The sequence below is a fragment of the Acomys minous genome (assembly GCF_964271855.1).
Source record: "Acomys minous genome assembly, chromosome: 13".
NCBI classification, from domain to species: Eukaryota; Metazoa; Chordata; class Mammalia; order Rodentia; family Muridae; genus Acomys; species Acomys minous.
In genome coordinates, this window is record NC_140495.1 from 80,120,068 (window position 1) to 80,147,340 (window position 27,273).

At 44.0% G+C, this 27,273-nt stretch overlaps 1 protein-coding gene across 21 annotated transcripts in view; it reads left to right on the forward strand.

Annotated features, from left to right (window-relative positions):
• DST (dystonin) overlaps positions 1 to 27,273 on the forward strand; it is a 405,299-nt gene that overhangs the window by 162,356 nt on the left and 215,670 nt on the right. For 20 of the 21 annotated variants that reach the window (XM_084754651.1, XM_084754634.1, XM_084754655.1 and 17 more), the window contains one exon: positions 14,288 to 14,349. In XM_084754651.1, coding sequence (XP_084610777.1) covers positions 14,288 to 14,349 — 62 coding nt within the window. Of the gene's footprint in view, positions 1 to 11,792; positions 11,884 to 14,287; positions 14,350 to 27,273 lie in introns of those variants that run through there. The other variant, XM_084754638.1, reaches the window with a different exon arrangement.

Genomic DNA, 27,273 nt, shown 5'->3' on the forward strand with positions numbered 1-27,273 from the left:
ATCTCTGTGAGTTCAAGGCCAGCTTGGTCTACAAATTGAGGCTCGGACAGCCAGGGTTGTTACACAGAGAAACCCTGTCTCTAATAACCTTTAAGAATTAACAGACTTTGTTTATCTGTGGGGAAACCGCTGTGAGGTGGGTGGCTCTTAGGCGTAGTCACTGGATGCACACGGCACAGCTGGGATGTTGATTTTTGTACTACAGTTTTTTTTTGACATGTCAGCATATTTATTGTTTCCACTCAGAAATCTCTTAGGTGGACTGAGCCAGGAGGGGACATTTGCAGTGACTAAATGACTAGTGATTATATTACATTAGGCATTTCTGATATCCGTTAGTAATTTTGAATGCGGGGGGGGGGGGGGGAAGTATGCCAATGGCTGACAACATAAAATATTTATCTCAAGAAATTAACTTTATAAGAATGATGCTGTGGTTAGAGTTTTATTTTAGGTTGTCAGCCGTTGGCATATTTCCTCCAGTCAGTCATCAATTTTGGGTCGAAGGTTTTGTGGGTGTGTCTCCCTCTCTACACTGGAAGTCCTGCCTGGCTAGGAGGTGGCCGGTCCTGTCTCCATGTCCCCTGTTGCTAGGAGTCTGAGCTAGGGTCACCCTGCACCCTCCTAGGAGCCTGCTCTGTGGCAGGTCTCCAGCTTGTGTCCCCCCCCCCCCCCCCCCCGCCGCTCGGTTTTCCTTCTCTCTCCTCCCACCCCCACCCCCACCCCCACGCCCCACCACACATCTGATGATTTGTTTTGAAGTATTGGAGTTATATAGATAAAAGTTTTCTACAGAGGCCCACAGTAGGGGTAGTTTTAAACAGTCACTTGAGGTCCCACTCACGTAGCACTCCAGAGATGAGGTGTGCAGGCTGGCATGCAGCCTACACCGTGACCACATGGCTGGCATGATGCGCTCACCAGGAGACTGGGTGCTTTTTGACTGTATGCGGTGTCCTTGCTGTCTCTTTCCCTTGAATCAGATTGACCATTTCTATCATTGTACCCAAGAGAATAGTGGATTAGTGACATTATACACTTTCCATGCCCTGGTAGGGAAAAGTTATGCATCTCCTTGTAGTTGGGACGTGTGGCTGATGTCCCCAAGGCAGTTCACACGGAGACCTGTGAGTGCTCTGTTCCTGACCTCAATGTCCCTGTTGGCAGTGTTGACTTCTAGATACTTGAGCCAAGATGCCTCCAGATGATTTTAGCTCTTAACTGCTGAGTCTTACCAGTTGAGGCTCTGACACCATGGGTCAAGCTGTACCCACTGTGCCTTAGAGTTCTGACATAGACTATATATATATAGCAAAATACTTGCTTTATACTGTTAAGTTATGAGGTGTTTTGTTACACAGCAGTAGTAATTGGGGGGGGGACCGAAGCTTCCTTTGTATCACCTTGCCCCCAAATGATTCTTAGGTGTATTGCGTGCTGGCCCTCCTGAGGGAGGAGGGACAGAAAAGGAGCTGTCCTTCCCTGTGAAAATGAGTCTCTGAAGTAGCACTGTCACTTTTGCTCACGTGGTAGGAGCCAGAGCTCAGGGAAAGCGCACCTATAAGGAGCTCAGGGAAGGCTGAGAAACAGGTGTGACCCTGCTACCTCTCATAGTGCAGTCAGAGACTTGGTTTCCCTGAGAGGGAAATTCATGCACACGGGTAAAGCATGCATCTCCTGTCCTGTGCTGGCTTCAGAGCATTGAGTTCTTTATCTTTCCTTTGCAAACGGTGTCTGTGTTTCTCCCAAGAAAGTCTCCTTTTTCATTATGCTTTCTGTGGCAGGTTTGCTGGGAGACGTGATACTTGGGGCTAGGATTACGGTTGTCTAGCAAGAATGCTAGTTTGAAATTTAATCCCAAGTTATAATGGCGTAAAGAGAGCATTCGCCTAAAGACGTTCAAGGGTTGGAGAAACGGCTCAGAGGTTAGGAACGCTTACTGCTCATGCAAGGGACCTGAGTTTGCTTCCTAATACCCACACCAGGTGGCTCATGGCAACTGTAACTCCAGTTCCAGGGCTGGCCTGTACAGACACCACACACACACACACACACACACACACACACACACACACACACTCAGTGAGAGAGGCAGAGACAGAGACTTCTTTAAAAAGTAGAAAATCCCAGCGAGAGCATTGCAGATCCAGCGTGAATCGAAACACCATCACGAGTGGCCAGGGCTTCTTATAACTTACCCTCAGCTGCCGCCTGTGGCCCAGGAAGGCTCGTCTCCCAGGTCTGCCTCCTAGCCAGAGGAAAAGGAGGGGATCAGCATAAGGGAAGGTAGTAGACGCTGCCAGGCAATGCTTTTGCTTGTATTTCCTTTGCTAGAGTGCTGGCACTTGGCCACACACCTCTCTGACAGCGTAGCAGGAGTGTGCGCTTTATTCCCCTCCATGTACCGCAAGCTCTGCTTTTCTAAAAGTATGCACAGGTGTTGGATACCAGGCGTATTTTTGTCCCTCATGTTAGAACTGAGATGCTGCCTTCCTGGAAGAGCTAGAGCTTGCTGTAGCGCGTGGCTTGAACAACATGTTCAGTTGTCGCAGAACTTAGGTCCCTTGATAAAAAGCGGCGACTCTCTTCTTCGTGTATCTCCAGCTTTTCTTGCCCTGTCCCGAAAGATGTAATTCACGAACTTTGAGATGTACAGGAATGGTTCCTTTGACTTTTTTTTAGATGAGTCCCAACTGCTGATTAGTAGAGAAAATGTACCGAAGTCGGGTCTGTTTCAAATGAAAGTATGATGGGAAGTGATGGCAGTAAGTATATGCTGTGGCTCCTGGCTGGGTCGCATGGTTCTTCTTGGTGGCCTGCTCTCCCTCTTTCTCTGGGGAGCTGGGGAAAGAGTGCGTGTGGCCTCTGTGCTTGTGCCTTTGTGATTAAAGCGAGGTGCTTCTGCCTCCCATTGTCTTTGTCCCATCTTACCTTTCAGTAGTGCCCTGGGGATGACTTTTACCTCATTTCTGTGTAGATGCTTGCCTAGATGCACACAGTGACCTTGGAGCAGGTATTGTTTGGACATCAGGTTTTCCTTGGTGGCACTAGTAAGAGAAAGTAGGTGGCTGGGGTTGGCCTCCAAGTTTATAGTCCTGTCTGGCTTCCTCGTCCCTCCAAGGGAGAGTGGGGAGTACCTCACGTTCCTGACTTCTCGGGGGCAGAAGTATTCCTGCCAACATGCTTTACCCATTATGATGGATCACACCTGAAATTGGTTAGCCAGCATGAATCTTTCTCTTGAGTCACCTCTTGTCCAGTGTGTAGTCACAGTGATAAGAAAACTAGCCAATACAGGCCCATCCTGTGACTCATGTTACCTTACCTCCGGCTGCAAGGCTCCTTTGCACTTGAGCCAGGTGACCTGCCCAGGGGCCTATGCTTGCTCTGGAACCCACTTCCTGCTATGATGACACATCTGGCAGATGCCTGAAGCCAGACTCATAGGGAGTTCTGTGTTTAGTCTGCAGTGAGCAGGACCAAGTACCTGGCCACTTTCCCAGGGTGCCAAATAGGAAATAGAGTGAAGAGCCCTTCTTCTGTCATTCACTTGATGTGCTGGTTGCTTTCAGGGACAAGGCCTTTGAGTTTATCTTCTCTCTCCAGATCACTGGCTTCTCTCTGCAGGCATTATGGCTCCTCCGTCCGAGCAGGAAAGGATGTCTTTTAGACCTAAAGGAGAGATGCATCAAAGGCCTCATTAATAGGGGCAGTGAGGGCAGGAGTGAAGAACTTTGGGAAATTCTCCCACGGCTAAGCTGTGCTGCCTTGCTGAATAATTCTGCTTTTGAAATCATAAATAATCATTGCCATTTTCCGTGACTTCTCTATAATTTCCTTTCTATGTGGATAAAAGGTTATACTGAAAGTAAAAGGCAATATGTGAACACAGTTCAGAATATCATTACGTGTACTTTAAGGTCAGGTCACCTGAAATATTTATCGTTTTGAGCCTTGTGTCTTTGCAGTCTGTTTCTCTGGAGGTATTATACAGTAAGGAAAGGACAGGTGGTCCACAGACCTGTGTTTGAGCTCATGCCCTACTAGGTAATGAATACATTGCTCTCAATTACAAATGCCTAAGTTTCCTCAGCTTTAAGGGTCAAGAGAACACGTGATCTGAAAGTTAGGTGGCTATGGGATGTCGTGTGCGACTTGCTGATGTTGACTTCCCATCCCTGCCATGCCCCTCTCATTTGCTTGTGATGCGACCGTTGCCTCTCCTTTGAGTGTACAGCTCCTCCCATGTGCCTGTTACTCTGTCATGGTACTCAGGCTTGCCTTGCCTGTCTTCTCTCAGGTCCCTCACACGTACCTTCCAAAGTTCCTACTTGGCGTCTGCCTTATGCTTTGCTAATATTCTCTGCTAGATGTGAAAGGCCATGAGGTGAGAGTATAGTGCCTCTTTTGGTTTTTCAAGACAGGGTTTCTCTGTGTAGCCCTGGCTGTCCTGGACTTGCTTTGTAGACTGGGCTGGCCTCGAACTCACTGCGATTCGCATGCCTCTGCCTCTCGAGTGCTGAGATTACAGGTGTGCATCACCAAGCCCGGCTTACAGTGCTTTTCTATACCTAGTGCTTTTGTGGTATTTTCTGTAGCCCTGGAACATACTTAAGAATAGGAAAGAAGAGGCATTGCATGGTAGTACTAGAACCTAACAAAATAAAAAGGCAATTCAACTGTTTTTACTTCAGTCTTTTTTTCTGTCTTAACTTTTTCTGGTTCTGAAAAGTACTGGTCCTCTGAGTAAGTTGCAAGTAGCTGTAATTACTAAAGATTATAAGTTTTCAATTAAATACTTTATTCATAGCTAGTTTTAGACAGAATATTCATATTTAGAAAATTTATTTTAGAACTATGAAATCATTTCTTTGATCACAATCAAACATTTATGGCTTATTGGGTCTTCTAAATTAAAACATGAGCTTGTTTGAAGTAATATTTAGCAAATGTTCCTTTCATATAGGTGCTCATGGCTTCTGGACCTCTGGGGGCTGTGTATTTGGCATTGTAGGTACTCCATTTCCGATGCGATGTATGTATTGCTAGTGGTTATTTATAGATTATCATATGGGAAGAAGCAGTAACAACCAACATAGCCCATGTTCACATCGTTGATCCGGAAGGTGCAGCAAAGAGCAAGTTGGAAGAGTCAGCTTTGCTGACCCCATCCACAGAAATAAGGTTGTATAGGAAGTTGTACTGGGTTGGATAGAAACTGGTCATCACAGTGAGGTCAGTGTGTTTTGACTACACTTTTTTAAAAGGTCAGTATTTACACATAAGTTACACGTTTCTTCCATTGAATATCTTTATTTTTTTTTTAAAGCTTCATTTTATAAATCACAATGTTTCCAACCCAGATCATGGCGTGGTGCCCATCACTACCATTTACTGTATAGTCCTGTCTCAGGGTTAGTGCTAGCGTGAGCAGAGGCTTCTTTCTGTTGGGATTGACCATTTCTTCTACAGTGAGCGAGGGAGTTAGGCCATGTGAGCAGAGGGCCCTGGTGCTGGCTGTGTTGCAACGTTTACTACAGCTGTACTTGGAGGTCTTGTCTGCCAGGCTGTTCTCTTATTGTAACTGGGTAACCAACAGGGCTTTTGTTTTTTCCATTTATAGCAACTGTGACCAACTGTCTGGTTCATGAATATGCATACCGGACATCTGTGTTCTTCCTGCTTTCTCATTTTCCTAATTGTGCTCATTCTTGTCTCCTAAAACGTTTCTCTAGAGGCATTTAGTAAACTTAAAAAAAAAAAAAAAGAAAAGAAAAGAAAACGAGTTACTGGAATCCTATTAATTTGTCTTTGAGTTAGCTGCAGCCCTCAACAATGCTTCTGCTGTTGGCGTTAGCTCGATCAGGTGTGTGTGTTCAAGTCCATCCAGTTGTATTTGGAGTGAATGCCGCCTTTGGCTAAGCAATCCCTTCGGCATGTAGCGTTCCTTATTTCTTTTCAAATCCCCTGTATAAATGCTACATGCTCATGCCAATTATGGCTTCTCTCTCCTGTTGGACTGAGCAAGATGTGTGATTTGTTCTGTACGTAGCCAGTGCTTAGCACTTAGCTGGTTTTCAGACTATGCCCGCTGAGTCAGCAGAGGAGTGCACCCCTCTGAAAAAGATGCGCCTGTTTCAAAGAAAAATGATGAGAGGTCGGAGAGAGGGTACCATCAAGAAAGTAGCTCCTCGGGCCCTCATTAAAAAAAAAAAAAAGGCTGGGTAAGGTAGCAAGGGTGTGCCGCTGCAGCACTGGGAAAGGAAGGCAGGAAGGCCCTGGTTAGCCAGTCGAGCAGAACTGATGAGCTCCTCGTTCAGTGAGAGACCCTGAAAAATAAGGTAGAAAACAACCAAAGAAAATAGCTAACGTTGACCTGGCCTCCTCATGCGCGCACACACAAGGACATACACATATGCCCACACCTACACAAATGTCTAAACCCATACATCCACGAAACTGTTTAATCCTTACATGTATAAAAGTCAAAGCTGTCATAGGATTGGCAGTCTGAGACACTGTTAACTTACGGAATTCAGACTGAGCTTACATGGTTTTGAAGATTTTCATTGAGTTTTTAAATAACTAGATGTCACGCAGTGCCTGAATGTTAAAGTTGTATAATTTCATGCTCTACGGTACTTCCTCGTCTTTGTTTGCTTTGTTTTGTTTTCGGAGACAGAGTTTCTCTGTGTAGCCTTGGGTGTCCTAGACTCAGTCTGTAGACCAGGCTGGCCTCGAACTCACAGAGATCTGCTTGACTCAGCCTCCCTGAGCCCTGGGATTAAAGGTGTGCGCCACCACGACTGGTCCTCATCTTTTCTTTAGAAGAGACTTACACTAAATCAGATCCCCAAACCACACCCCCACCTCCCACCTGAGGGAACCTTTCAAACACTGCTTTATTTAAAAAGTGTTTATGTTTACAAGTTTCATTTCCCTAGAGATTGTTGTTCATCTAGGGTGCCCTTGTCCCTGAAGAAGCCCAGCAGCTTGCCTCTCAGGAAGCACTTTAGCACTGGTTTTTGGGACTTGTAGCCCTGGCAGGCCTGGAACAGAATTCACGACCTCTATCTACTACATGCTAAGATTAAGCTCATGAACCCCCATTCCTGACTCCTCGGCGCTTAATGACTGCCGGGAACCCCAGTTTAGAAGCCAGGGAAGTAACATATATCTTAAAATAACATCTGCACACTGAGAAGTTCAGGAAACAACAAAACAAAAGCCACTTGTGTGAATCCACTCCTTTCCATTGTAAAACATATTTTTGTGAGTATACTGTAAAGGACTTGATTGCTTTTCTATTTTCTTTTATTTTTGGTTATTTTACATTTTCTAGTAGCTAATTATAGCAAATAAATATTGAGTGCGATCACTAGGATTGTATTTAGTGCCTATATAAACATTTTCTTTATGAATCTTACCCTGAACATTTGGTTCTCTTTAGCCTCTGCCCCAGAGTTGCTAGTTTTAGTACCAAGAGATCAGGTTTTTCGGCTACTCCCTGCCTCGGAATCCCGGTGCTTGAGTTATTAGTTTTCTAACCTTGAAAAAACTAAGGTCACTTCTTAATGCTTCACTTTCCCTATCTGTAAAACCTGTATTGAAAACAGTGGCTAGGGCAGGGCCTTGTGTGTCTAACTGCTGAGTGAATGGTGAGTATTGTGAATAAAGACCACTTGGGCATCATAAATGGCAAATTCCCAACAGTTGGCCCCGCCCTGCTTCAGCATTATCTCAGGGTGCTCATTTTTTTGCACATATTGAGCTATTAAAAAAGAAAAAACTTTCTCAAATGCAACTTTCTATATACACATCACCAGACTGACTTCTTTGCTCTCCTAGCTCTTTTTTTTTTTATTAGATAATTTAGTCATCAGTAATCTGATGGTGGTAGTAATCTAGGTGGTAACGTGTCCATACTCAGCAGAGATAAGCAAGGTAGTCACAGAGTTTCAGTTTAAGACCACTCATCTAATATAGAAGTACCTAAGATATTTGAAATGCCTGGAAGGACATCTGAGCCGAGCATCCAATTCTTTAAAATTTGCTTCTAGTTTTCAAGACATGGAAGTAGACAAAGCAAGCAGTCTCCAGAACCTTAGATGTGTGGACAGTTGACCTAAGGCTGACTTGGAGGGAGACCTCTGACTAAGCCGAGCTCTGTTTTCAGTCTCCTATGTTGGGTCTGCCTTGGTTGGGAGAATGAGTCCCTGGCTGAACACATGATAAGGTCTTTTCTTTTAAGAAGAAGTGAGCCCCAGGACAAGGTCCCCTGGCACCTGGTACCATCTAACCAGTTTGTGCACCTTTAAGTTTTCCCATCAGTGCTCACAGGTGGGGCAGGGATGGGGGCAGTGGTGGGGCACAGCTTTTCTGTTATTGAGTCGGGTGAGCTGCACAGGGGCACGCCTGGTAAAGCAGTTGTCTACCAGCTGCAGGCTGCATTTAAATAAGAAATGTTGGGTGGGAAGCTCTCCTTAGGAAGCAAGCCCAGACCCATCACTTTTTCCAGTGGTTGGATTAGTTGTCTGTGGTGTTCCCACCCTTGTATCCTTGCTGCTGACTCACTGTGTAGCTGGCTTTGTTTTGATTGGAATAAAAAGTGCTATCCGCATGACTCATGGCTAGCATCTCCATCACCTTCAGAGGTTTGCCAGAACCCGGTGACAAGAGGCTACAACAGTTTGAAAGGATTTATTAGGAATACTGTGTCAACATGCTTCATGAAAAATGTTAGGCGAATGGTAGGCCACTAATGGAGGTGTGTTAGCATTTATTCTGTTGGCTCCTTTGACATTAGTTTGGTACCAGGAAAGATGAAAAGTGTTCTTAGGGAAGTCAGGAACTTAGCACCTTGCAGTGCTTCTGCTGCACCAGAGGCAAGAGCTCTGGCTTCCTGTCAGGCTCACATTGTTGCACACCCTGGTGGAGTTGCGAGAAGAATTGTGTGGCATGTTGTGGTGCCTGGAGCCTGATCAGCAAGCCTGTACCACTAGGGTACAGTCCTGGGGTTCATGTTGTACATGGGTTTTACACTGTGTTCTCTTAGGTTAATGGGAATGATTATTTCTTTCTTTATCTTGTTTTTTGTTTGTTTGTTTGTTTTTGTTTTTGTTTTTTTTGAGACACAGTTTCTCTGATACACAGAGCCTTTGCTGTCCTGGATTCTCTTTGTAAACCAGGCTGACCTCGAACGCACAGAGATCCACCTGCTTCTGCCTCCCTAGTGCTGGGATTAAAGGAGTGTACCACCACTCCCGGCTTAATTGGAACTTTAGAGGAAACTGTTTTAGTTGCTGAACATAGGTAAAGAGTTGCAAACATGCCCTGGGATAGCATGGACTGGATAGCAGAGAGATTTTGTGTGATGGCAAAATGGAGTGATGTAACAGTAATTAGAAGCTGCTTTGTGGTCGTTTATAGTCGGCCCAGGTAGGAGAAGGTAGATTAAAGAGCGGATTCCAGGAGCTTTATATTAAACTCTTGATCAATCATGCAAACAGCAATCAGCCAGTAAACTCCTCTTCGGAGCAGAACCTAAACCTCTGTTCCGGCCTTCATTACTGAGGAGCCCAAACTGTGCTGACAGGAAAGCATGCATCCTGCTCGTCAGTTGGGGAGAGGGCAGGCAGCACAAAAGCATTTGCAGAGAGAGATTTACGCCTGTGTTCACATCAGCTTACCCAGCGCATTCTCCATGCCCTGCTTCTGGATTCCTCACAAAGGCCATGGGGACAAACCATCCTGTATTTGTGTGTGTGGCAACTAAGGTTCAAGCCAAGAGCCCCTCCAAGCAGGGCGGTGTCTGCGAGTGTTTTGAGTTACAGATTATCTTCTTCGAGGCCCTCTGCAGCCTTGCATCCCTGCCTGTGGGCAGCCCTTCTTGGGACCTTGTCACCCACCGCTTCCACTCCCTGCTGTTCACTGTCATGTGCATCCCTTCCTCTCCTTCTTCTCCTCAGCCATCTGTAGGCAGGAGGCCAGCGTGCCTGTCATGCTGCTTTGCCTTTACTCCTAATGGGGCGCTGGGACCTGGTCTTGGGCTTTTCTCTGTCTTCTGTGTTCAATACATGTCCCTCTGTCTATGGCTGTTCAATACATAAATGAATAGAGGGGCTTAACATACTTACCTCACAGGTATTATCGGTGATGGATGGGTAAGTGTCCTCCTTGGAGAAGATTGGCCGGGTCTAGAGATGCTTGGAACGGAACATGAGTGACAACATACCAACATCCTCTTCTTGCACCTTCCACACTCTCCTGATGAAATCCATTACATGCATTTTATAGATCCTTATATGTTAACATCGATGAGTTTTCATTTTGTCGCTCTGTCTTGGAAGTCTTTTTTTCATGTCAGTGTGTGCAGACTTTCAAAATTGAAGTTTCACAGCATGAGTGAGCTGTAACTCGTTTATCTAGTCTCCTGTTGATTAACGTTCAAACTGTTTCAGATATTCAGCCACAGGAAACAACCCTGTGAACGAATCACGTGAGATATACAAGTATTTTGCTACCAGCTCTTGCAAATACAATTACTGACTCAGAAAGTATACTCGCTTAGATATGTGGTACACACTGCCAGGCTATCCTGTCGGATGCGACAATTTACCTACCTACAGCAGAGTAGGCAGCGGCTGCTCACCTATTTGCATTTGCTCTTATTCTCACAAACTTATGCCAGCATAAAGTTTGATTTTGTTTGTTTGTTTTGACAGCTGAGGTCTAGCAATGTTGGGGTGTCTTTTCATGACTACATTTACTACTCTTTATTATTTAAAATAAGTATGTGTGGTAATTCTTTATTTTGAAGTTACTATTTGTACACCTTCTGTTTGGGAAGGTCTGTTTGATGTTTCAAATAAGTTTGGGGGATGGGCTGCTGATGGTCTCTGCTTGTTTAGAACGAGGGTTCTCATTTCTTGACATTAGAATTGAAGTTCTGATAAATTAAGAGTTTCATGTTCTTTTTTCTGACTTATAAGGTTGGGGCTTCTGTTGTTTGACAAAGAAAAAGTAGAGTTTAGAATCCAACTAAAGATCTGAAGGCTGCAGACTGTGGAAGTTTTGCCTCGCCCCTCCTTTTCTCTAGGCTTATTCTCGCTCTCCACTCTCCTTTCCTTTCCTCTTTTTCTTTCCTTCTTCCTCTTCCCTGCCTTCCTTTGCCTTCTGTTATCTCACACAGTTGGCCTCTGACAGGTAATCATAGGTGTGCACTGGGTGTACACAGACCCTGGTTTGTACAGTCCTAAAGTATACGGTGCCACCCAACCCGGGGGCGGGCTTTGAAGTGTAAGGGAGCATTCCTGTGGAGTGTGCATGCAGAAGCATTTGATGGTATTTTTATGGTCGTATTTCTCCCAGAAGAGTTTGTCTAGCCTATAAAGGTGGACTTTCCGCGTCACCTGTATGCAGCAAGTGTGAGCTGAGTCAGCTGGGTGTTGTCTGTGGTGTTAGAAGACAGTATTCAGTTTTTTTGGCTATAAAATCTAATATCCTGTCAGTTGCCTGGTCATCCCCTCTCAAAAATTAAAAGGTGGGAGGTAAGGGAAGGCAGGAGATTGAGGACTGTCTTTAAAGAGACTTCCGATAGCTTCCCCAGTGAGAAACAGTTTGGCCTGTTTTCAGTAGCAGCTCTACAGTTCTCTGGCTTGCTAATGTTTGTTTAAAAGGGGGTGTTGACTAGTTTCCACAGCAAGTAGGAGTGTCTAGTCAGAGCTTTCCTTTCTGTGGAGAAAGTTAGCAGCACCCTGACACATCACACTGTTTACGGCAGAGTCCAGGACCCTCCTGCCGGTCCCCGCAGAATGATGGGGCAGCTTGTGAGGAGCCGGCAGGACTGGAGTGCGCAGCTGGTGGGACTCATGTGCTGTATGGGTTAGTAAGGCCCCCAGGACGCCCGGGAACGGGAAAGGAAAGCTGTGCTACCTGCTTTGGCTTGCCTGGCGAGAGCTGCGGGCTGTGGTGTCCTAAGGAATCTGGCTAGAACCTGGACTTCTTTTTGGCTCACCCGAGAGAGCTTTGCTGCGTGTGGTTATGCATAGGATAAGTCTTTATGGAGCACTGACGTTCGCCATGTGCGCCACTAAGTACGCTTAACTTTGAGCTTTACTGGGAACTGTAAGCAGTGTGAGCCGTAATAACTGCCCTTTGTGTAATTTCTTTTTTCTTAACTTCTATTGTCGTTAGCACTCAGTGTTTTTGTATGTTTTCAGCTACTTTGTACTTCATAAGGTGAATATAAATATATGTTTTCACTTAGAATTGATTGTAAATTGATTTGACTAGACGAATGCTATACAACTTGATTCAGAATAATAGTAGGCAGTGTGTAAGACCAACAATTGCCTAATACACAAGAATGAAGGTAGTCCCTTTGTTGTCATAGCAACAGTGCCCTAAATATAAACCTCAGTGTTAAGCATCCCTGACTAAAATGAGGAAAAATCACCATGAGACTTGTAATTGGAAAATTAGATGGTGTAATCTGGCACACTCCCTTTTAAAATAGCGTGTGCAGGCAGTGGTAAATTGCCAGGCTTGAGTGCTTCCCCAACTGTAGGGTAGTAACTTACTGTCTTGAAGAAAGCTGAGGCTCTTGGAGTTGTCGCGGTCCTGCTGCAGGGAATTGTAGTTGAGGTCTCCTTGGCACTGCGTGACACTTATCCAGTGTGTCATGACTTAAGAGAAGGCGTGCGTTGTCCTCATTGGAAGATGGCAGCAGAATGCATACATTACACATCACCAAGTGAGCTTCCGCCTTTGCTTACTCACACACATTCATTGTGAATCATAGCTTCCAGGGCCTTAGCATCATCTCAGTCAGTCTTCAGTGGTACTTCTTTGCCTTACAGAAGCCTTTCAGTTTCATGAGGTGTCCCATTTGTTATTAATTGATGATCTTAGTGCCTGAGATGTTGGTGTTTTGTTCAGAAGGTTGTCTCCTGTGCCAATGTGTTCAAGGCTGTTCCTCACTTCCTCTTCTGCCTGGGTCAGTGTCTCTGGTTTTATGTTGAGGTCTTTGATCCACTTGGACTTGAGTTCCTGCAGGATGTTAAGCATGGGTCTATTTGCATTCTTCTATATGCAGAAATCCAGTTGGACTTGCACAATTTGTTGAAAATGCTTTTTTTCCCTCCAGTGTGTATTTCTGGCTTCTTTATAAAAAATCAGGCATACATGTGTGTGGATATATGTCTGGCTCTTCAGTTTGATTTTATTGATCAGTGTGTCTGTTTTTAATACCAATACCATGGTTATTTTTATTTTTCATTTTCGTTACAATAGCTCTGTAGTACAACTTGAAATCATGACTGCTGAAACCTCCAACAGATTTTCTTTTAATTGTTCAGGATTGTTCTATCTATCCTGGGTTTTTGTTTTTCCATATGAAATTGAGAATTGTCCTTTCAAGGTCTATAAAGAATTGTATTGGAATTTTGATAGGAATTGCATTGAATCTGTAGATTGCTTTTGTTAGGATGGTTATTTGCAGATGACATAATAATATTTTAGTATATGTATGTTATATACAAATGACCCTAATTTTTTTTATTGAGGAAGTCCTACAGCTGATACTTTAAGCAAAGTAGCTGGATATGAGAGTAACCTAAAAAAAAAAATCAGTAACCCTCTTATATACAAATAACAAACGGACTGACAAAGAAATGGGGGAAACAACACCTTTTACAATAGCCTCAAATAATATAAAACATCTTAGGGTAACTCTAATCATGCGAGTGAAAGACTTGTATGATAAAACTTCAGGTCTTAGAAGAAGAAAATCAAAGAGGCTATCGGCAGTGGATGCTCGTGGATTGGCAGAACTGCCATCATAACACCATAGCATCTGCAAATAGTCGTACTGTCTCTGACTTCTTCTGTTCCAGTTTGTACCCCGTTGATCTTCTTCAGTTGTCTTACTGCTCTACCGAAAACTCAAAAGTGCTGTGTTGACTAGCTATGGAGAGAGCAGACAACCTAGTCTTGTTCCTGACGTTAGTGGAATTGCTTTGAGTGTCTGTCCATTTAATCTGAAGTGAGACAACTTGTGCGGGGGTGGCACTGTGATGGGTGGCACAGCGGCTGAGCAGCAGACAGACACTGGGGAGAGACCCATAGTGCATCCTGAGAGACAGCTCGGAGTTGTTACGTTTTAGTAAAGTTGGACACGCAAGAGGATATCCTCCAAACACCCCAGTTTTGTTTAACTGTAAGACATGAGGCTTCCTGTGCATGGGCCATACCAACCTTCTTTATGTCTTTTTTTTTTTCTTTTCAGATGAACGGGATAAAGTTCAAAAGAAAACATTTACAAAATGGATAAATCAGCATCTCATGAAGGTGAGTTGCCTGCTCGCATGCTGGAGCTCTTTTGCACACTGCTTTGTCACCTGCACACACATTTGAGGCATTCGTGCTGTCTGGTGTGTGATTTGTGGGTAATGGTGGTGGAAGTAGGAGGGTGAGTGCCTCTGACTACAGTGTGTTCTGTGGCAGTTGTAAACGCTCTTTTTATTGGACTCAGAAAAAAAAATCTTAGCAGTTCAAGGAATCTATAACACTTAACGTGTTTGGACTTGGGAAAGCTACATTCTGGTATGAATTGTTTCTTTTTCAAGATTGTAGTTTTGGATTTATTTACTTACTTATATGTTTGTTTATTTACTTATCTCTCTTGGATAGCGGAGGGCCAGGTGAGAATGAAATTGGATTGTGGGAAGAAGTTGGGAATAGTTTTATTTGTATGTAAGGATTGTGTCTGTATTGATCTAAGGAATAGCTGTGGCTCTTAGAGTGATATGATTTATATGCTCTGTGTCATCTTGAGAATCTGATAGACATTCTCCAGAAATGTACACAGAATTTTCCTTATCACTTACAGAGTTGTTGAATTCTACTGAAGCCCATAGGATTTTACGGATAACTGTTCATCACCCCCCTATCCCCTTCCCCCCCTACCCCTGCCCTCCCACCCCCCACCCCCCTTGGTTTTGTAAGTATCTCTGAAATTACCAAAAGACCCTTCTGGGCAGAAAGAGTAAGACAATGTAACAGTGGCAACAACAGTTTGAACAGTAGTTTTAGCCAGGTGGTGGCGCTCACCTGTAATCCCAGCACTCATGAGGCAGAGGCAGGCAGATGGCTGTGAGTTTGAGGCCACCTTCACCTACATTGTGAGATCCAGGCCAGCTAGGGCTTCAAAGTGAGACTCTGTTTCAAACCAACAAACAAAAATGATTTTAATTTCAGGGATACACCTGAATTATCTGAGAGATGTCCCAGTCACTAGCTGCTCTCCCGTTACCCAGCAACACCCTGTGCCAAACTCTGATGGTCATTTTCAGAGAGAGCATGTCACTCTCTAGTTGAGAGTCGTTTTTGGTAGGGAGCCTGTTGTGTTCACAAGAACTAGAAGTTGAGACCTGCTTAGTGATGCTTTGGTGAGGAAATGCATCGTGGACATCCTCCAGGCTTTTGGCCTCTCCTGCATGTACCAGGCACTAAGTTTGTGTGGGACATTCTCCACAGGATGGGGTAGAGATAGGCAGCAGTCAGATACGCTATGGAACTTTTGAGCTTAAGCTCCAAGAGGTTCTTCTGTCTTAGTTACTTTCCTATTGCTGTGATAAGACACAGGCAGCTTATTAAAAACAAAACAAACAAACAAACAAACAAAAAACCCATTTAATTTGGATCGAAGACCAGCAATGGCAGGGAGCATGGCAGTAGGCAGGCAGGCTTGATGCTGGAGCAGTAGCTGACAGCTTGCATCCTGAGACACAACTAGTGTGGCACAGAGAGAGTGACACTGGGATTCCTTTGAAATCTCAAGGTTCCCCCCCCCCCCCCCCCCGCCCCCAGTGACACACCTCTCCCAATAAGGCCACACCTCCTAATCCTTCCCAAATAGTTCCACCAACTGGGAACCAAGTGTTCAAACGTATAAGCCTACGGCTGCCATTCTCATCCAAACTACCACTGTTTCCTGTCTCCGAGTGGCTGCCGTGGAAGCAGCCCTTTGATGAAGAGATTGCCTCTGTGACTGTTCCTGTCATGGGTGTGGGCAAGTGAGTAGCCCGTAGGCTTTCCCAAGTCTTCTGGAACACAGAGAGCTATGGTAAGTGTTCCAGGTTGGTCATTAAGTCACCCCAGCACCAGGAAAAAGCACAAAGACAACTATCAAGGGAACCATAAGACTGTCACCAAACAGGCCATTTGCAGGAGCCCATGTGTGCCAGTCCCGTGGCGTGGGACTACTCATAGTTCATTAGCTAGATGATTACATATAAGAACGTTTTTCCTAAAATTATCCAAATATTAGTTAAGTACTTTGTAGACTCATTCTTAAGTCCTATCACTGTGTCTGGCTAGAATATGCATTCTCTGTGTAATCCTGTTGTATAAATCATTCACTTCTGCAGACACCCTCTGACATGGCTGAGCCTACCTGTTTCACATAACACATAACCTTTAGTGTTAGGTAGATCTCCGTGGTTCATAAATCCTCTTTTACCTGAAATATCTCTTGGAATATCGTTCCCACCCCCTTCTCAGATTGAAGGCTTAACTATGCAATATATAGTAACACATTGCAAAATAAGTATTTTACATACAGCAGCCCAGTAAATTGATGCTGCAGGCGCAGGTTAGCGTGTTTTGTGGAGTCCGTTAGAGGTCAGGATTTTAAATTAACTCCCAGCTGGGGTCTAGTTCAATGGTTGAGTGCTTGTTGAGCACACACAAGACCTTGGGCTCAATCTCAAGCATGCAAACAAAACAAAATTAAATTAAAATGATCCCCTGTTCAATGTGGAGTCACATCAGGGAGGTAGGAAGCTGGAATGTGGCCTTGGCTGACTCCCACCATCAGGCACTTATGCTCCCATGTGATGGTTTTGGAGCAGCTCACACTGGGCTTAGAATTCTGAACTTGCTAAAGCTGCTGATCTCAGACTCTAGCCATCGAAACAGCCCTCGCCCCCGCCACTCTTTTATTTTTGTCTAAAAGTCACATCATCATGAAGTGAAAAAAAAAATGTCCCTAAACATTCTGGGCCACTAATAAGAGGCAGTTTGTCGCTGCTACTCTGTTATCTAAGGGGGCGGGGGGAACCTGCTTCTGTCACAGGCACAGATGCTGTTTTAGGTGGCCACGGGGTCATAATTCAGTTAGCGGGAACTATAAGTAAGTATACGCACTTTGGTTAGAAAACTGTTAATATTGGGGAAATTGTCCTTTGTTGCTTTTCTTCTCTCTTCGCTGAAAATGTTGCATTTATCAGGGTGAGACTGGAGTGGGGGCTGGGAGTAACTTTCTTGCTTTCTCCAGTTCCTTTAAATTAATGAAAAGCATACTATGCGAAGAGATTTTATAAAAATCAAGCCAAGTTACTTAAGAGTTGAGGGAAAGGGCAGCCACTGAAAATAAAACAATAGCTGTGGTGTGGCTTGGTCAGTCTTCAGAAGCTCAACACACAGAGAGAGTCAGCAGAGCGCAGCGCCACGTGTAGTGCTTGTTAGGACTGCATTCCTGGCGTGAAACGTTTTTCCTTAAGATGCTCAATGAGGATTTAAAAATAAAATGTTTTCTGAAAAAAAAAAACTGTTTTAGTGTGTTGCTGTGAAGAGACACCAATAGGAAAGTAACTCACAAAAGAAAGCATTTACTGAGGGGATTGCCTGCAGTTTCAGAGGCATAGTCTGTTACTGTCATGGCAGAGACCGTGGCAGTAGACAGGAATGGTGCTGGAGTGGAGAAGAATCTGAGGGCTACATCCTAATCCACAGGCAGAGGGGTGGGGTTGGGAGGGAGACAGAAGACAGCAGACAGGCAGGGTCTGGCATGCGATTTTAAAGCCTTAAAAGCCTACTCCCAGCTACATACTTCCTCCAACAGGGCCACACCCCCTAATCCTCCTAATCCTTTCAAAGAAGTCTATTCCCTGGTGACTAAGCACTCAAACATATGAGCCTATAGGGGCCGTTCTTATTTAAAACACCATAGTAATTTTTCTTAGCTTTTTAAATTTTTTTATATTTATCAAAACTAAAATTACTCTGGTTTAAAGTAACTAGGTAGCACGGGGTTAAACATACTTGCTGGGGAGCATCATCTCTTTGTCTCTCTCTGGTCCCCACCCCCAAATACACTTGAATTTTAGCATTCCCACGACCCACTACGTGGATGACTGCCTGCTGTGCACTGACTGTTCTGGCAAGAGTGTGTCCTTCTGATTCATCATCCTTTCAGATACTTTAAGGAACAAAAACTGTCAGCACTTTCCTGTCTGCTTTAATTGTTTACCTTGGGAGTCATGCGGTGGGAATGTTTACCCGTGTCTTAGCACAATTACACGGCAGCATCCTAACATGAGTGAAATGGTTGTCCCTGGCAACACTGTGCCTTCATCCCATTACATTACCTGGAGAATTAGTTTAAAATGCAAGATTTCAGGGATTCTTTTAAAAATAATCTACAGCATTTGTGGATGAGCATCCTGTCTAGGGCTCTCAGTATTTTTTGTAAACTGGAGGTCCTGTGTAACTACGTGTTACTACTGGTCACATGCACGTCCACCTGCTGTGCTGCTGTCCAGCTGCACACAGAACAGTAATCTGAGAAATGGCATGAAAGATTCAAGCACCTTGCAGTTCTACTCTGCCTGTGGTGTGTGGGAGGGCTGCGCACAGGAAGGAAGGGAGCCCTTTATTCCTGAGGCGCTATAACCATTATCAGAGACCACACGGCTCCTTTTACATCCTTTTACATGTGGACCTAACCTGGAAGTATAGCCTGATCCATGCGCCCAGAGACTTGGCCTAAGGGGTAGCAGTTTTTCACAAGAGCGTACAGTGCTCATGTGAGGTGCTTTCCCCCATATAAGCTTTGCCTTTTTGCCAGTTACTGAGGAAAGGTGTTCTTCACAAACCATCAGTTAACGCAGTGGTTCTCGACCTTCCTGATGCTGCAACCCTTTAATATAGTTCCTCATGCTGTGGGGACCCCAACCATAAAATATTTCATTGCCACTTCATAACTGTGATTTTGCTACTGTTATGAACTGTAAAATAAATATCTGATCTGCAGGATGTCTGATGTGTGACCTGTAAAGACCCACAGGTTTGAACCCCTGAGTTAAGCTGTGTTTATTCTACAATACTGTGTGAAGGATGCTTGTTGTAATGGCTTTGTTTCTACATTTTAATTTACTGAGATATAATGTATTGGTTTATTTGAAGAAGAGCAGGATGTACTGAACCAGGTCCTGTTAGTTAGTATGTGCTAGGCTCCTGCTGCATGGGAGACGGCCGAGTGACTGCACCTTTTCATCTCCTGCCATGTCCCTGGAGAGCTGGATTCACTCCTGCAAGAATGTCCTCAGCCACACAGAAGCTGGAGACTTTGTGTCTCTGGCGAAGCTTCCCAGCTGGCTGTGGCTGGAAGCATGTCTAAAGCCCCAAGCCGAGAGAGTGCAAGGTTGTTACCAAGATGGGAAGGAGTGTGGGGCTGTTTGATCGTCTTCTCTGTTGGGACAGGGATGGTTTTCCGTTAATTAAAGGGCCAATGAAAATACAACGACTGACTGGGTGTGGTGATGCATGCCTTTAATCCCAACACTCCGGAGGCAGAGGCAGGTGGATCTCTGTGAGTTCAAGGCCAGCCTGGTCTACAAAGTGAGTCCAGGACAGCCAAGGCTAACATGGAGAGACCCTGTCTTGAAAACAAAACAAAACAAAAAAGCAAAAACAAAAAAACAAAACAAAACAAAAAAGAAAAGAAAATACAACAACTGTAGTATTTTTATTCATAAAAGCCTACAAAAACGAGATTATTTTCAATACATTTGGTTCTTAAATGCCAGGTGCCCTAGACTCACTGGGGAGGCTGTTAATATTGATATGGCCCCAGCAGCTTCTGAGTCACCAGTTCTTGGATGGGGCCTGCAAACTAGTGTTTCTAGCAAGTTACTGAATATCCACTTCTGATCAAATGCTGAAGCATTTGAGCTGGGGCTTTAAGAGCCTGCCATGGACAAATGGATCCATGTGTGAATGACCATATGAGTGTGGAACGTTCATGTGCGTGTGCGGGTGTGCATGCTTGTTCACAGGCGTGCGAGGGCCAGAGAGCGATGCCGAGTGACTGCTCCATCATACAGCTCCTCAACATTATCCGTTGTGAAACACACTGAGAAGCTGCACACGTAAACACATTTGGCACATCCGGTAATTTAGAAAACAATTAGAAAACACAGGTATTAGGAATAATAGCTATAGTTTATTGAATCGCAGCACTGCAGGTAGCCATCACAGTGCATCTAATGGTGCCTTACTGTATTTTATTCTCACGGGAGTCACTGTGGATACCCTGTGATAACTCTTACCTCTGTGTCACAGATGACAAGCTGATGCACAGAGAGACCGTAAGCTTTAACAGTAGTGACTGATAGGAAGGTGTGGAAAAATAAGACTACACGGTGTCCAGAAGGGCTGAAGGGACATTTAAGGAAAAGATGAAAATTATATCGTAGGTCTCTTCTACCGTGCTAAATACTTCAGGGTAGATTTGGAGTTTAGTGGCCATAGCTACAGAGAGGAAGATGAATGGCATTTGGACAACCTGTTGGCTCTTACTAATAGGACTTGATATTTAAGTTATTTTTGTTGTGGGGGGCTGTATTTAAGTGAGGGGATGTTAAGTGGGTTTTGGAGAAATGTTAGGGGTCCAGAGCATAAGATTTAGAAGCAAGCCTTACAAATCAGGTTTTTATGAGTGTAGTAAAAGTCAACATTTTTATGAGTGTAGGAGACGTGTGGAAGAGTGAGAAAATAGGTAGAAGCAGACGAGGATTCAGAATTCTCAATGTATTTTTATAATGAGGTTGTTGGTGGGATAGTGTGATGGGGAACAGTAAATGAAAACACCCAACAATCCTCCCCTGGCTTTACATATGTGTGACTAAGTGTACATACTCACATACATGTTCCATACTCTTATACATGTACAAATGCATGCATATATACAAGTAACACTGGTACACTCTTTACCCAAACTGAACTTTTATTAATGTTACCATATTTTGTCTGTCTTTCATCCTTGTGTTTTGAGTATGTTTTGAACACTATTTATTGATTTTTATTTTTATATGCATAAATGCAGTACCATCAGATACCTGAAGAGGGCATCACATTTTCTGGAACTGCAGTTTCAAATGGCCGTGAGCCTCTGTGTAGATGCTGGGAACTGAACCTGGGTCCCCTGCAAGAACAGCCAGGACTTTTAGATGCTCAGCCATCTCTTTAGCTCCATTGTATATTCTTTAAAACAATACGTTGAACCATTGGAAGAAAGGTTATATGCGTTACGGCTGTTTACCTCTAAACACTTGAAAATGTATGGAAATTCATCTTTGTAGCCACACGGTTAACTATGTAAATTTACGTTGGTATCATATTTAATGATTGTATTCCAGTTCTGTTAGTTGATCCTTTATGGCATTTTCTCAAAGGGCAAGATGCTGTCAAGAGTTGACACTGTGCTTAATTACTTCCCTTTAACATGCTTTAATGAGAAACAGATCAATAGTTTTTGTATACTCATGAGATTGAGTATTTCCGAAGTGTATAGAAATGTAGGTCTGTGGCAAGGGCATCCTAGGACAAAGAGAAGACAAAGGCGCAGTCACAATTTATGTTGGCGTGCTCAGTCTGATGTATTCCTGTGCCTTCGGTGTCACAGACCTCAGCCCTATAAGGGGGACTAAATGGGCTGAAAGTATCTACAAGGGTACACCCTGCTGTGCTGAGGCTCATTGGATGTGAAGCCACGGAGCTGGTGCCTCTGAAAACACAAGCTGCCTCCTGCCAGAAAAGACTCTGGCCCTGTTTCTCTGCTCTGAATCCTATTACAGGTTTATAAGCTTGGAAAATTAGTTTATCACAAAATATATTTTGAACTTAAAACTATCTCATGATGTGGAAGTTACGTTTTCCTTTTTAGCCCCGAGTGTGATGTGAGCACTTTTAAATGAGTATTTGTGGACTACTGTTTTAACTAAGAGCATCAACATTTTATTCCATAATTTTGCCAGAAAGTTTTAGTTCATTCTTGTCGATAGTAATTTTCTCTTTCTTGATTTCCTGTTGCCATTGTCATTATTACCGCCATTCTTGCTGAGCGACAAACGCACTGGTTAGTATGCTGTAGACGTGTCACTCGGTCTTCATTTTACCCTGAGGAAGCAGAGGCTCATCAGAGAAGACAAGTGTATTATCTGCTTGACACGGTATAGCTGGAGTGTGTTACAGCTGAGGTGTAGTTGGCCCTTGTGACTCTAAAGAGCTTCTCTGTGAGGCCGTGACTTCTGTTTGCATTCGTAATCATTATACTTTGCAAGAATTTAGAGATACAGATAAGAGTAAGCAAAGAAGCCAGGCAGCATTCCTGAAGGCCATTGTTTTAGCTAGAGACAAATAATGACGAAGACATTTTCTTTTTCTCTCTCTCTTCTTTTTAAAAATTTTATTATAATTTATTCAGGTTACATCCCAATTGCTTTCCCCTCGCTTGTATCTTCCTATTCCCACCCTCCTTCCCTCTCTGTACTATTCCCCTCCCCTAGACCTCTGACAGAAGATGACCTCCTCCTCCACCATACAGTCTTGTCCAGATAGTCTGCTTCCCCTTCTTCTGTGTGGCCCTAGGCCTCCCACCAAGGGAAGTGATCAAATTGGGGGTACCAGAGTTCATGTCAGAGGCAGTCCCCGCTCTCCTCACCACCATGGAGAATGAACTGTCCATTGGTTAGATCTGAATAGAGGGTCTAGGTTTACTTCACGCATTATCCTTGGTTGCTACAACAGTTCATGCAGGCCCCCTGGATCCAAATCTGCTAGCTTTGATGGTCTCCTTGTGGGCCTCCTGGACCCTATGGGTCCTTCTTTCTCCCCATTCTTTCATACCACTGTTACCTTGAGTCCAGCAGCAAGTCTCAGCATCTGTCCCTACCACCTGCTGGGTGTAGTCTCTCACAGGACATCTTTGTTGTGCTAATATCCACTTTAAGTGAGTATGCACCATGCATGTCTTTCTGGGTCTGGGTTACCTCACTCAGCATGATCATTTCTAGGTCCATCTATTTGCCTACAAATTTTAATATTTTCTTGTTTTTAATAGCTGGTTAGTACTCCATTGTGTAAATATACCACAGTTTCTTTGTCCATTCTTTGATTGAGGGACATCTAGGTTGTTTCAGATTCTGGCTATTACCTATAAGGCTGCTGTGAACATAGTTGAGCAAATGTCTTTGTTGTAGTGGAGCATCTTTCAGGTATATGCCCAGGAGTGGTGTAGCTGGGTCTTGAGGTAGCACTATTCCTGATTTTCTGAGAAAGCACAGGATTGATTTACAAAATGGTTGTACAAGTTTGCACTCCCACCAGCAATGAAGGAGTGTTCCCTTTTCTCCATATCTTTGCCAACATGTTCTGTCACTTGGGTTTTTTGGTCTTATCCATTTTAACGGGTATAAGATAGAATCTCAGAGTCATTTTGATTTGCATTTCCCTGATGTCTAAGGACATTGAACATTTCTTTGTTCCTCGGCAATTCGATATTCCTCTATTGATAATTCTTTGTTTAGCTCTGAACACCATTTCATAATTGGGTTATTTGGTTTGGTGGTGTTTAATTTCTTGAGTTCTTTATATATGTTGGATATTAGGCCTTTGTCAGATGGAAGGTTGAATGTAATCCCTATCAAAACACCTACACAATTTTTTCAAGACCTTGAAAGATAAATTCTTGGCTTCATATGGAAAAACAAAAACCCAGGATAGCTAAAACAGTCCTGTATGGTAAAAGATCTTCTGGAGGAATCTCCATCCCAGATCTCAAACTGTACTATAGAGCAACAGTAATAAAAATGGCATGGTACTGGCATAGAAACAGGCTAGTTGATCCATGGAATCGAAGACCCAAAAATAAGTCCATGAACCTATAGTAGATTTTTTGACAAAGAAGCCAAATCCATACTACGGAAAAAAGATCGCATCTTTGAAAAATGGTTCTGGTATAACTGGATGTCTGCATGTAGAGAAATGCAAATAGATCCATATTTACCACCTTGCACAAAACTAAAGTTCAAGTGGATTAAAGACTTCAACGTAAAACCAGACACACTAAATCTGTTAGAAGACAAAGTGGGGGAAGAACCTTGAGCTCATTGGTACAGGAGTCAACTTGCTGAACAGAACACCAGCAGCTCAGGCTCTAAGGTCAACAATTAGCAAATGGGACCTGAAGAAACTGAGAAGCTTCTGTGAGGCAAAGGACACTGTCAGCAGAGCAAAACGGCAGCCTACAGACTGAGAGAAGACTAAGGCATTTTCAAAGAAGAAAAACAAATTACACTCTGATCAATGGTGTTAACATCCCCAAAGTGTGTCCTTCGGCCCTCTCCATCAGAGTGTGCATTCTGTAGCTGGTAAGCTGACGCACACTTAGAGTGTTCGCTCAGCCCTCATTCAATTCTGCCTTCAACACACAAACATTTGAAGATACTTTGTGTCCAAATCATAATAACTTAGAAACCGAGCAGCCTTGGGGCCAAAGGCTTGCCTCAGTGGTCAAGAGCAGTACTTGCTCTTGCATAGGACCTGGGTTCGGTTCTCAGCACCCACGCGGTAACTTACAACCATCCGTAAGTGTAGTTCCGGGGTGTCCAATGCCAGCTTTTACACTCTGTGGGCCCTGCACGTGTGTGGTACACATACGTCCATGCAGGCGGATCACTCACTTGCTTATAAATAAAATGAATAAATCTAGGGAAAAATGAAAAGGAACCTACCACTGAAGTGAAAAAAGTCAGAGCAGCAGGACCCGCTGTCCTTCCAGCTTCCCAAAGGGTCTCTAGCTTTACTCATTTACACCTGTGCCTGCTTGCCTTGTCTACCTGTGCTAATGAGCCTCGCTTTTGTGTTCATTAGTGCAGAATTCAGAAAAAATATTCACAAGAATAAATTCCTCTCATCTGGCAATTCTCTGATCCTCCTGCAGGTGCGCTCAGGAGTAGAGAAATGCGCGGGGGTTCTCCACCGTCCCGTACATGCGCTCAGGTTTCTTTCAAAGACTGGGATGCCCGTTTCCATACAGTCAGATATAAACCTATTTCCAGGCTCTTCCTAGTCGGGTTTGCCACATTGGTGGTTCAGGACGTCAGAAATTAGCAGAAGAGTTGATGAAGGAAGATGTGACAGAGCAGGGCTAAGATAGTAGAGAGGCTCAAGGACGCTCGGGTCAGCAGGCGAGGGATCAGTGTCAACAGTGGCAAGGTGGACTTACTTGGCTCCTCAGAAGTTAATCACCGTCTGATCTCAATATAATACGGAGAAGTTTTCTGCTTTATGAGAAAGAAGAGGTCTGACACAAAAGCGACTCTTTGGAAGCTGGCAGAATAATTACATCTTTCTACACGTGTGGAAATTGACTCCTGTTGGCAGTTGACTGTTATATTGGCTGATATTTGCTTGAAGAGTGCTTTTAAAGCACACTTACCTGGGCATCCTTGTTTGTAGTTTAAAAAAAGAAAAACTTAATATGATAACAAAATTCATTATAGCTTTTACTCCCGAATAGGTACTCTTTTAATATAGGAGTGGAAACTTTTATAAGTCATTTTTAGAGTCCCAGTTTTCATTTCCTTTTAATGAGTAGAATTAATACTTGGCTTACAGATTAGCCAGCTTAGTCTTATTTAATGTGTATGATGTTTTACAAATGCTTGCGTCCCGGGAACAAGAAGCCACGTAGTAGAGAAGAAAAAGTGCTCCAGGGATGAGTTGTCAACTTGACTGAGTCTGGGATCAACTTAAGAGACACATCTCTGGCTGAGTTTATGAGGATGTTACTTTTTTAAAAATATGTTTAAATGCTGTGTGTGTGGGTGTGTGGGTGTGTCTGCAGCCATGAGTCATGGGTGCTTGCAGAAGCCAGAAGAAGGTAGCACGTCCTGCATTTACAGGTGATTGTGAGCCATCCAACCATGGTTGCTTGGAACCAAACTGAGGTCCACTGCAAGAACACTATGAGCTCTTAACCTCTGAGCCATCTCTCCCAGCCCCTGTGAGGGTATTTCTTAGGAGTAACAGAAGGAGGAGACTGCTCCCTCCTACACTTCAGTGCTCAGACTCTTTTGATTTTTTCCCTTAGATTTTTCCACTTTATTTATTGCATGTAAGTATTTGCCTGTATGTTTGTGTGTGTGTGTGTGTATGTATGTGCACCACATGGATGGAGTGCCCACAGAAGAGACCTTCTGTCTTTGGCCCAGATATCATGAGGCTTGAGGGGAAAGAAGTGCTTCCATTGCCTCGCCTGAACTCAGTCCTTTCTGGTGAGCCCATCTATCTAGTTTTGTCTCCGTGGTTCCATCTTCCCCTGACATAGGACCTATGTTTTTTTAAAAAATTTTCTCCATGGACTGAAGAACTGTGGCTCTTTAGGAATCCTCTATCCTGGGCTACCAGACTGGGAACGTGGAGGCACCCAGCCTTGGACTGCCTATGTTCTTATCCAGTGTGCAGACAGTTGCTGACTTGCCAAAATTGTATAAGCCAGTCTCATAAATCCCCTTTGTGATAAGTATTTCTGTTTTGTTCCACTACAAGATGCTAATTAATACAGGTCCCATCTCCTCATCTCAAACAGATCTGGCTTTCGTATACCACACTGCACTTCTTGGCCTATTCTTTAGCACTGGCTGTCCTGGAAGGGGTCCAGGACAGGTATCTCTCCACCTGAGACTTTCTTTCAGAGGGCTCATACTGAATTCACGTATGGTCTTAGAAGTGGTAGTGAACAGCAAGGGAAACCTAATTCATCCATCATAGTCGCTGAATTATGGAGTCTTGTAGTCATCCTCCTGGAAAGCATATCCAGAGGGTGGAGCTTCCAACACTGGAGGAACACAAGGCGCCTGTGGGTTAGAAGGCTGCATGGGCAGACCCACTGTGCTCTGCTTTCTGAGCTGGTGTTTACTGTGTAGCATCTGCCATCACTATAACCCAGTAAAGATCACACAGTGTAGCAGTTACGAGCAATTTCTGCATCTGGGAATCTAGAACAGGGGTTCGTAACCTGTGGGGTCGTGAACCCTTTGGTGGTCAGAAGACCTTTTCACAGGGGTGCATGTGAGATATTTACATCACATCTCATAACAGTAGCAAAATTACAGTTAGGAAGTAGCAACAAAATAATTTTATGTT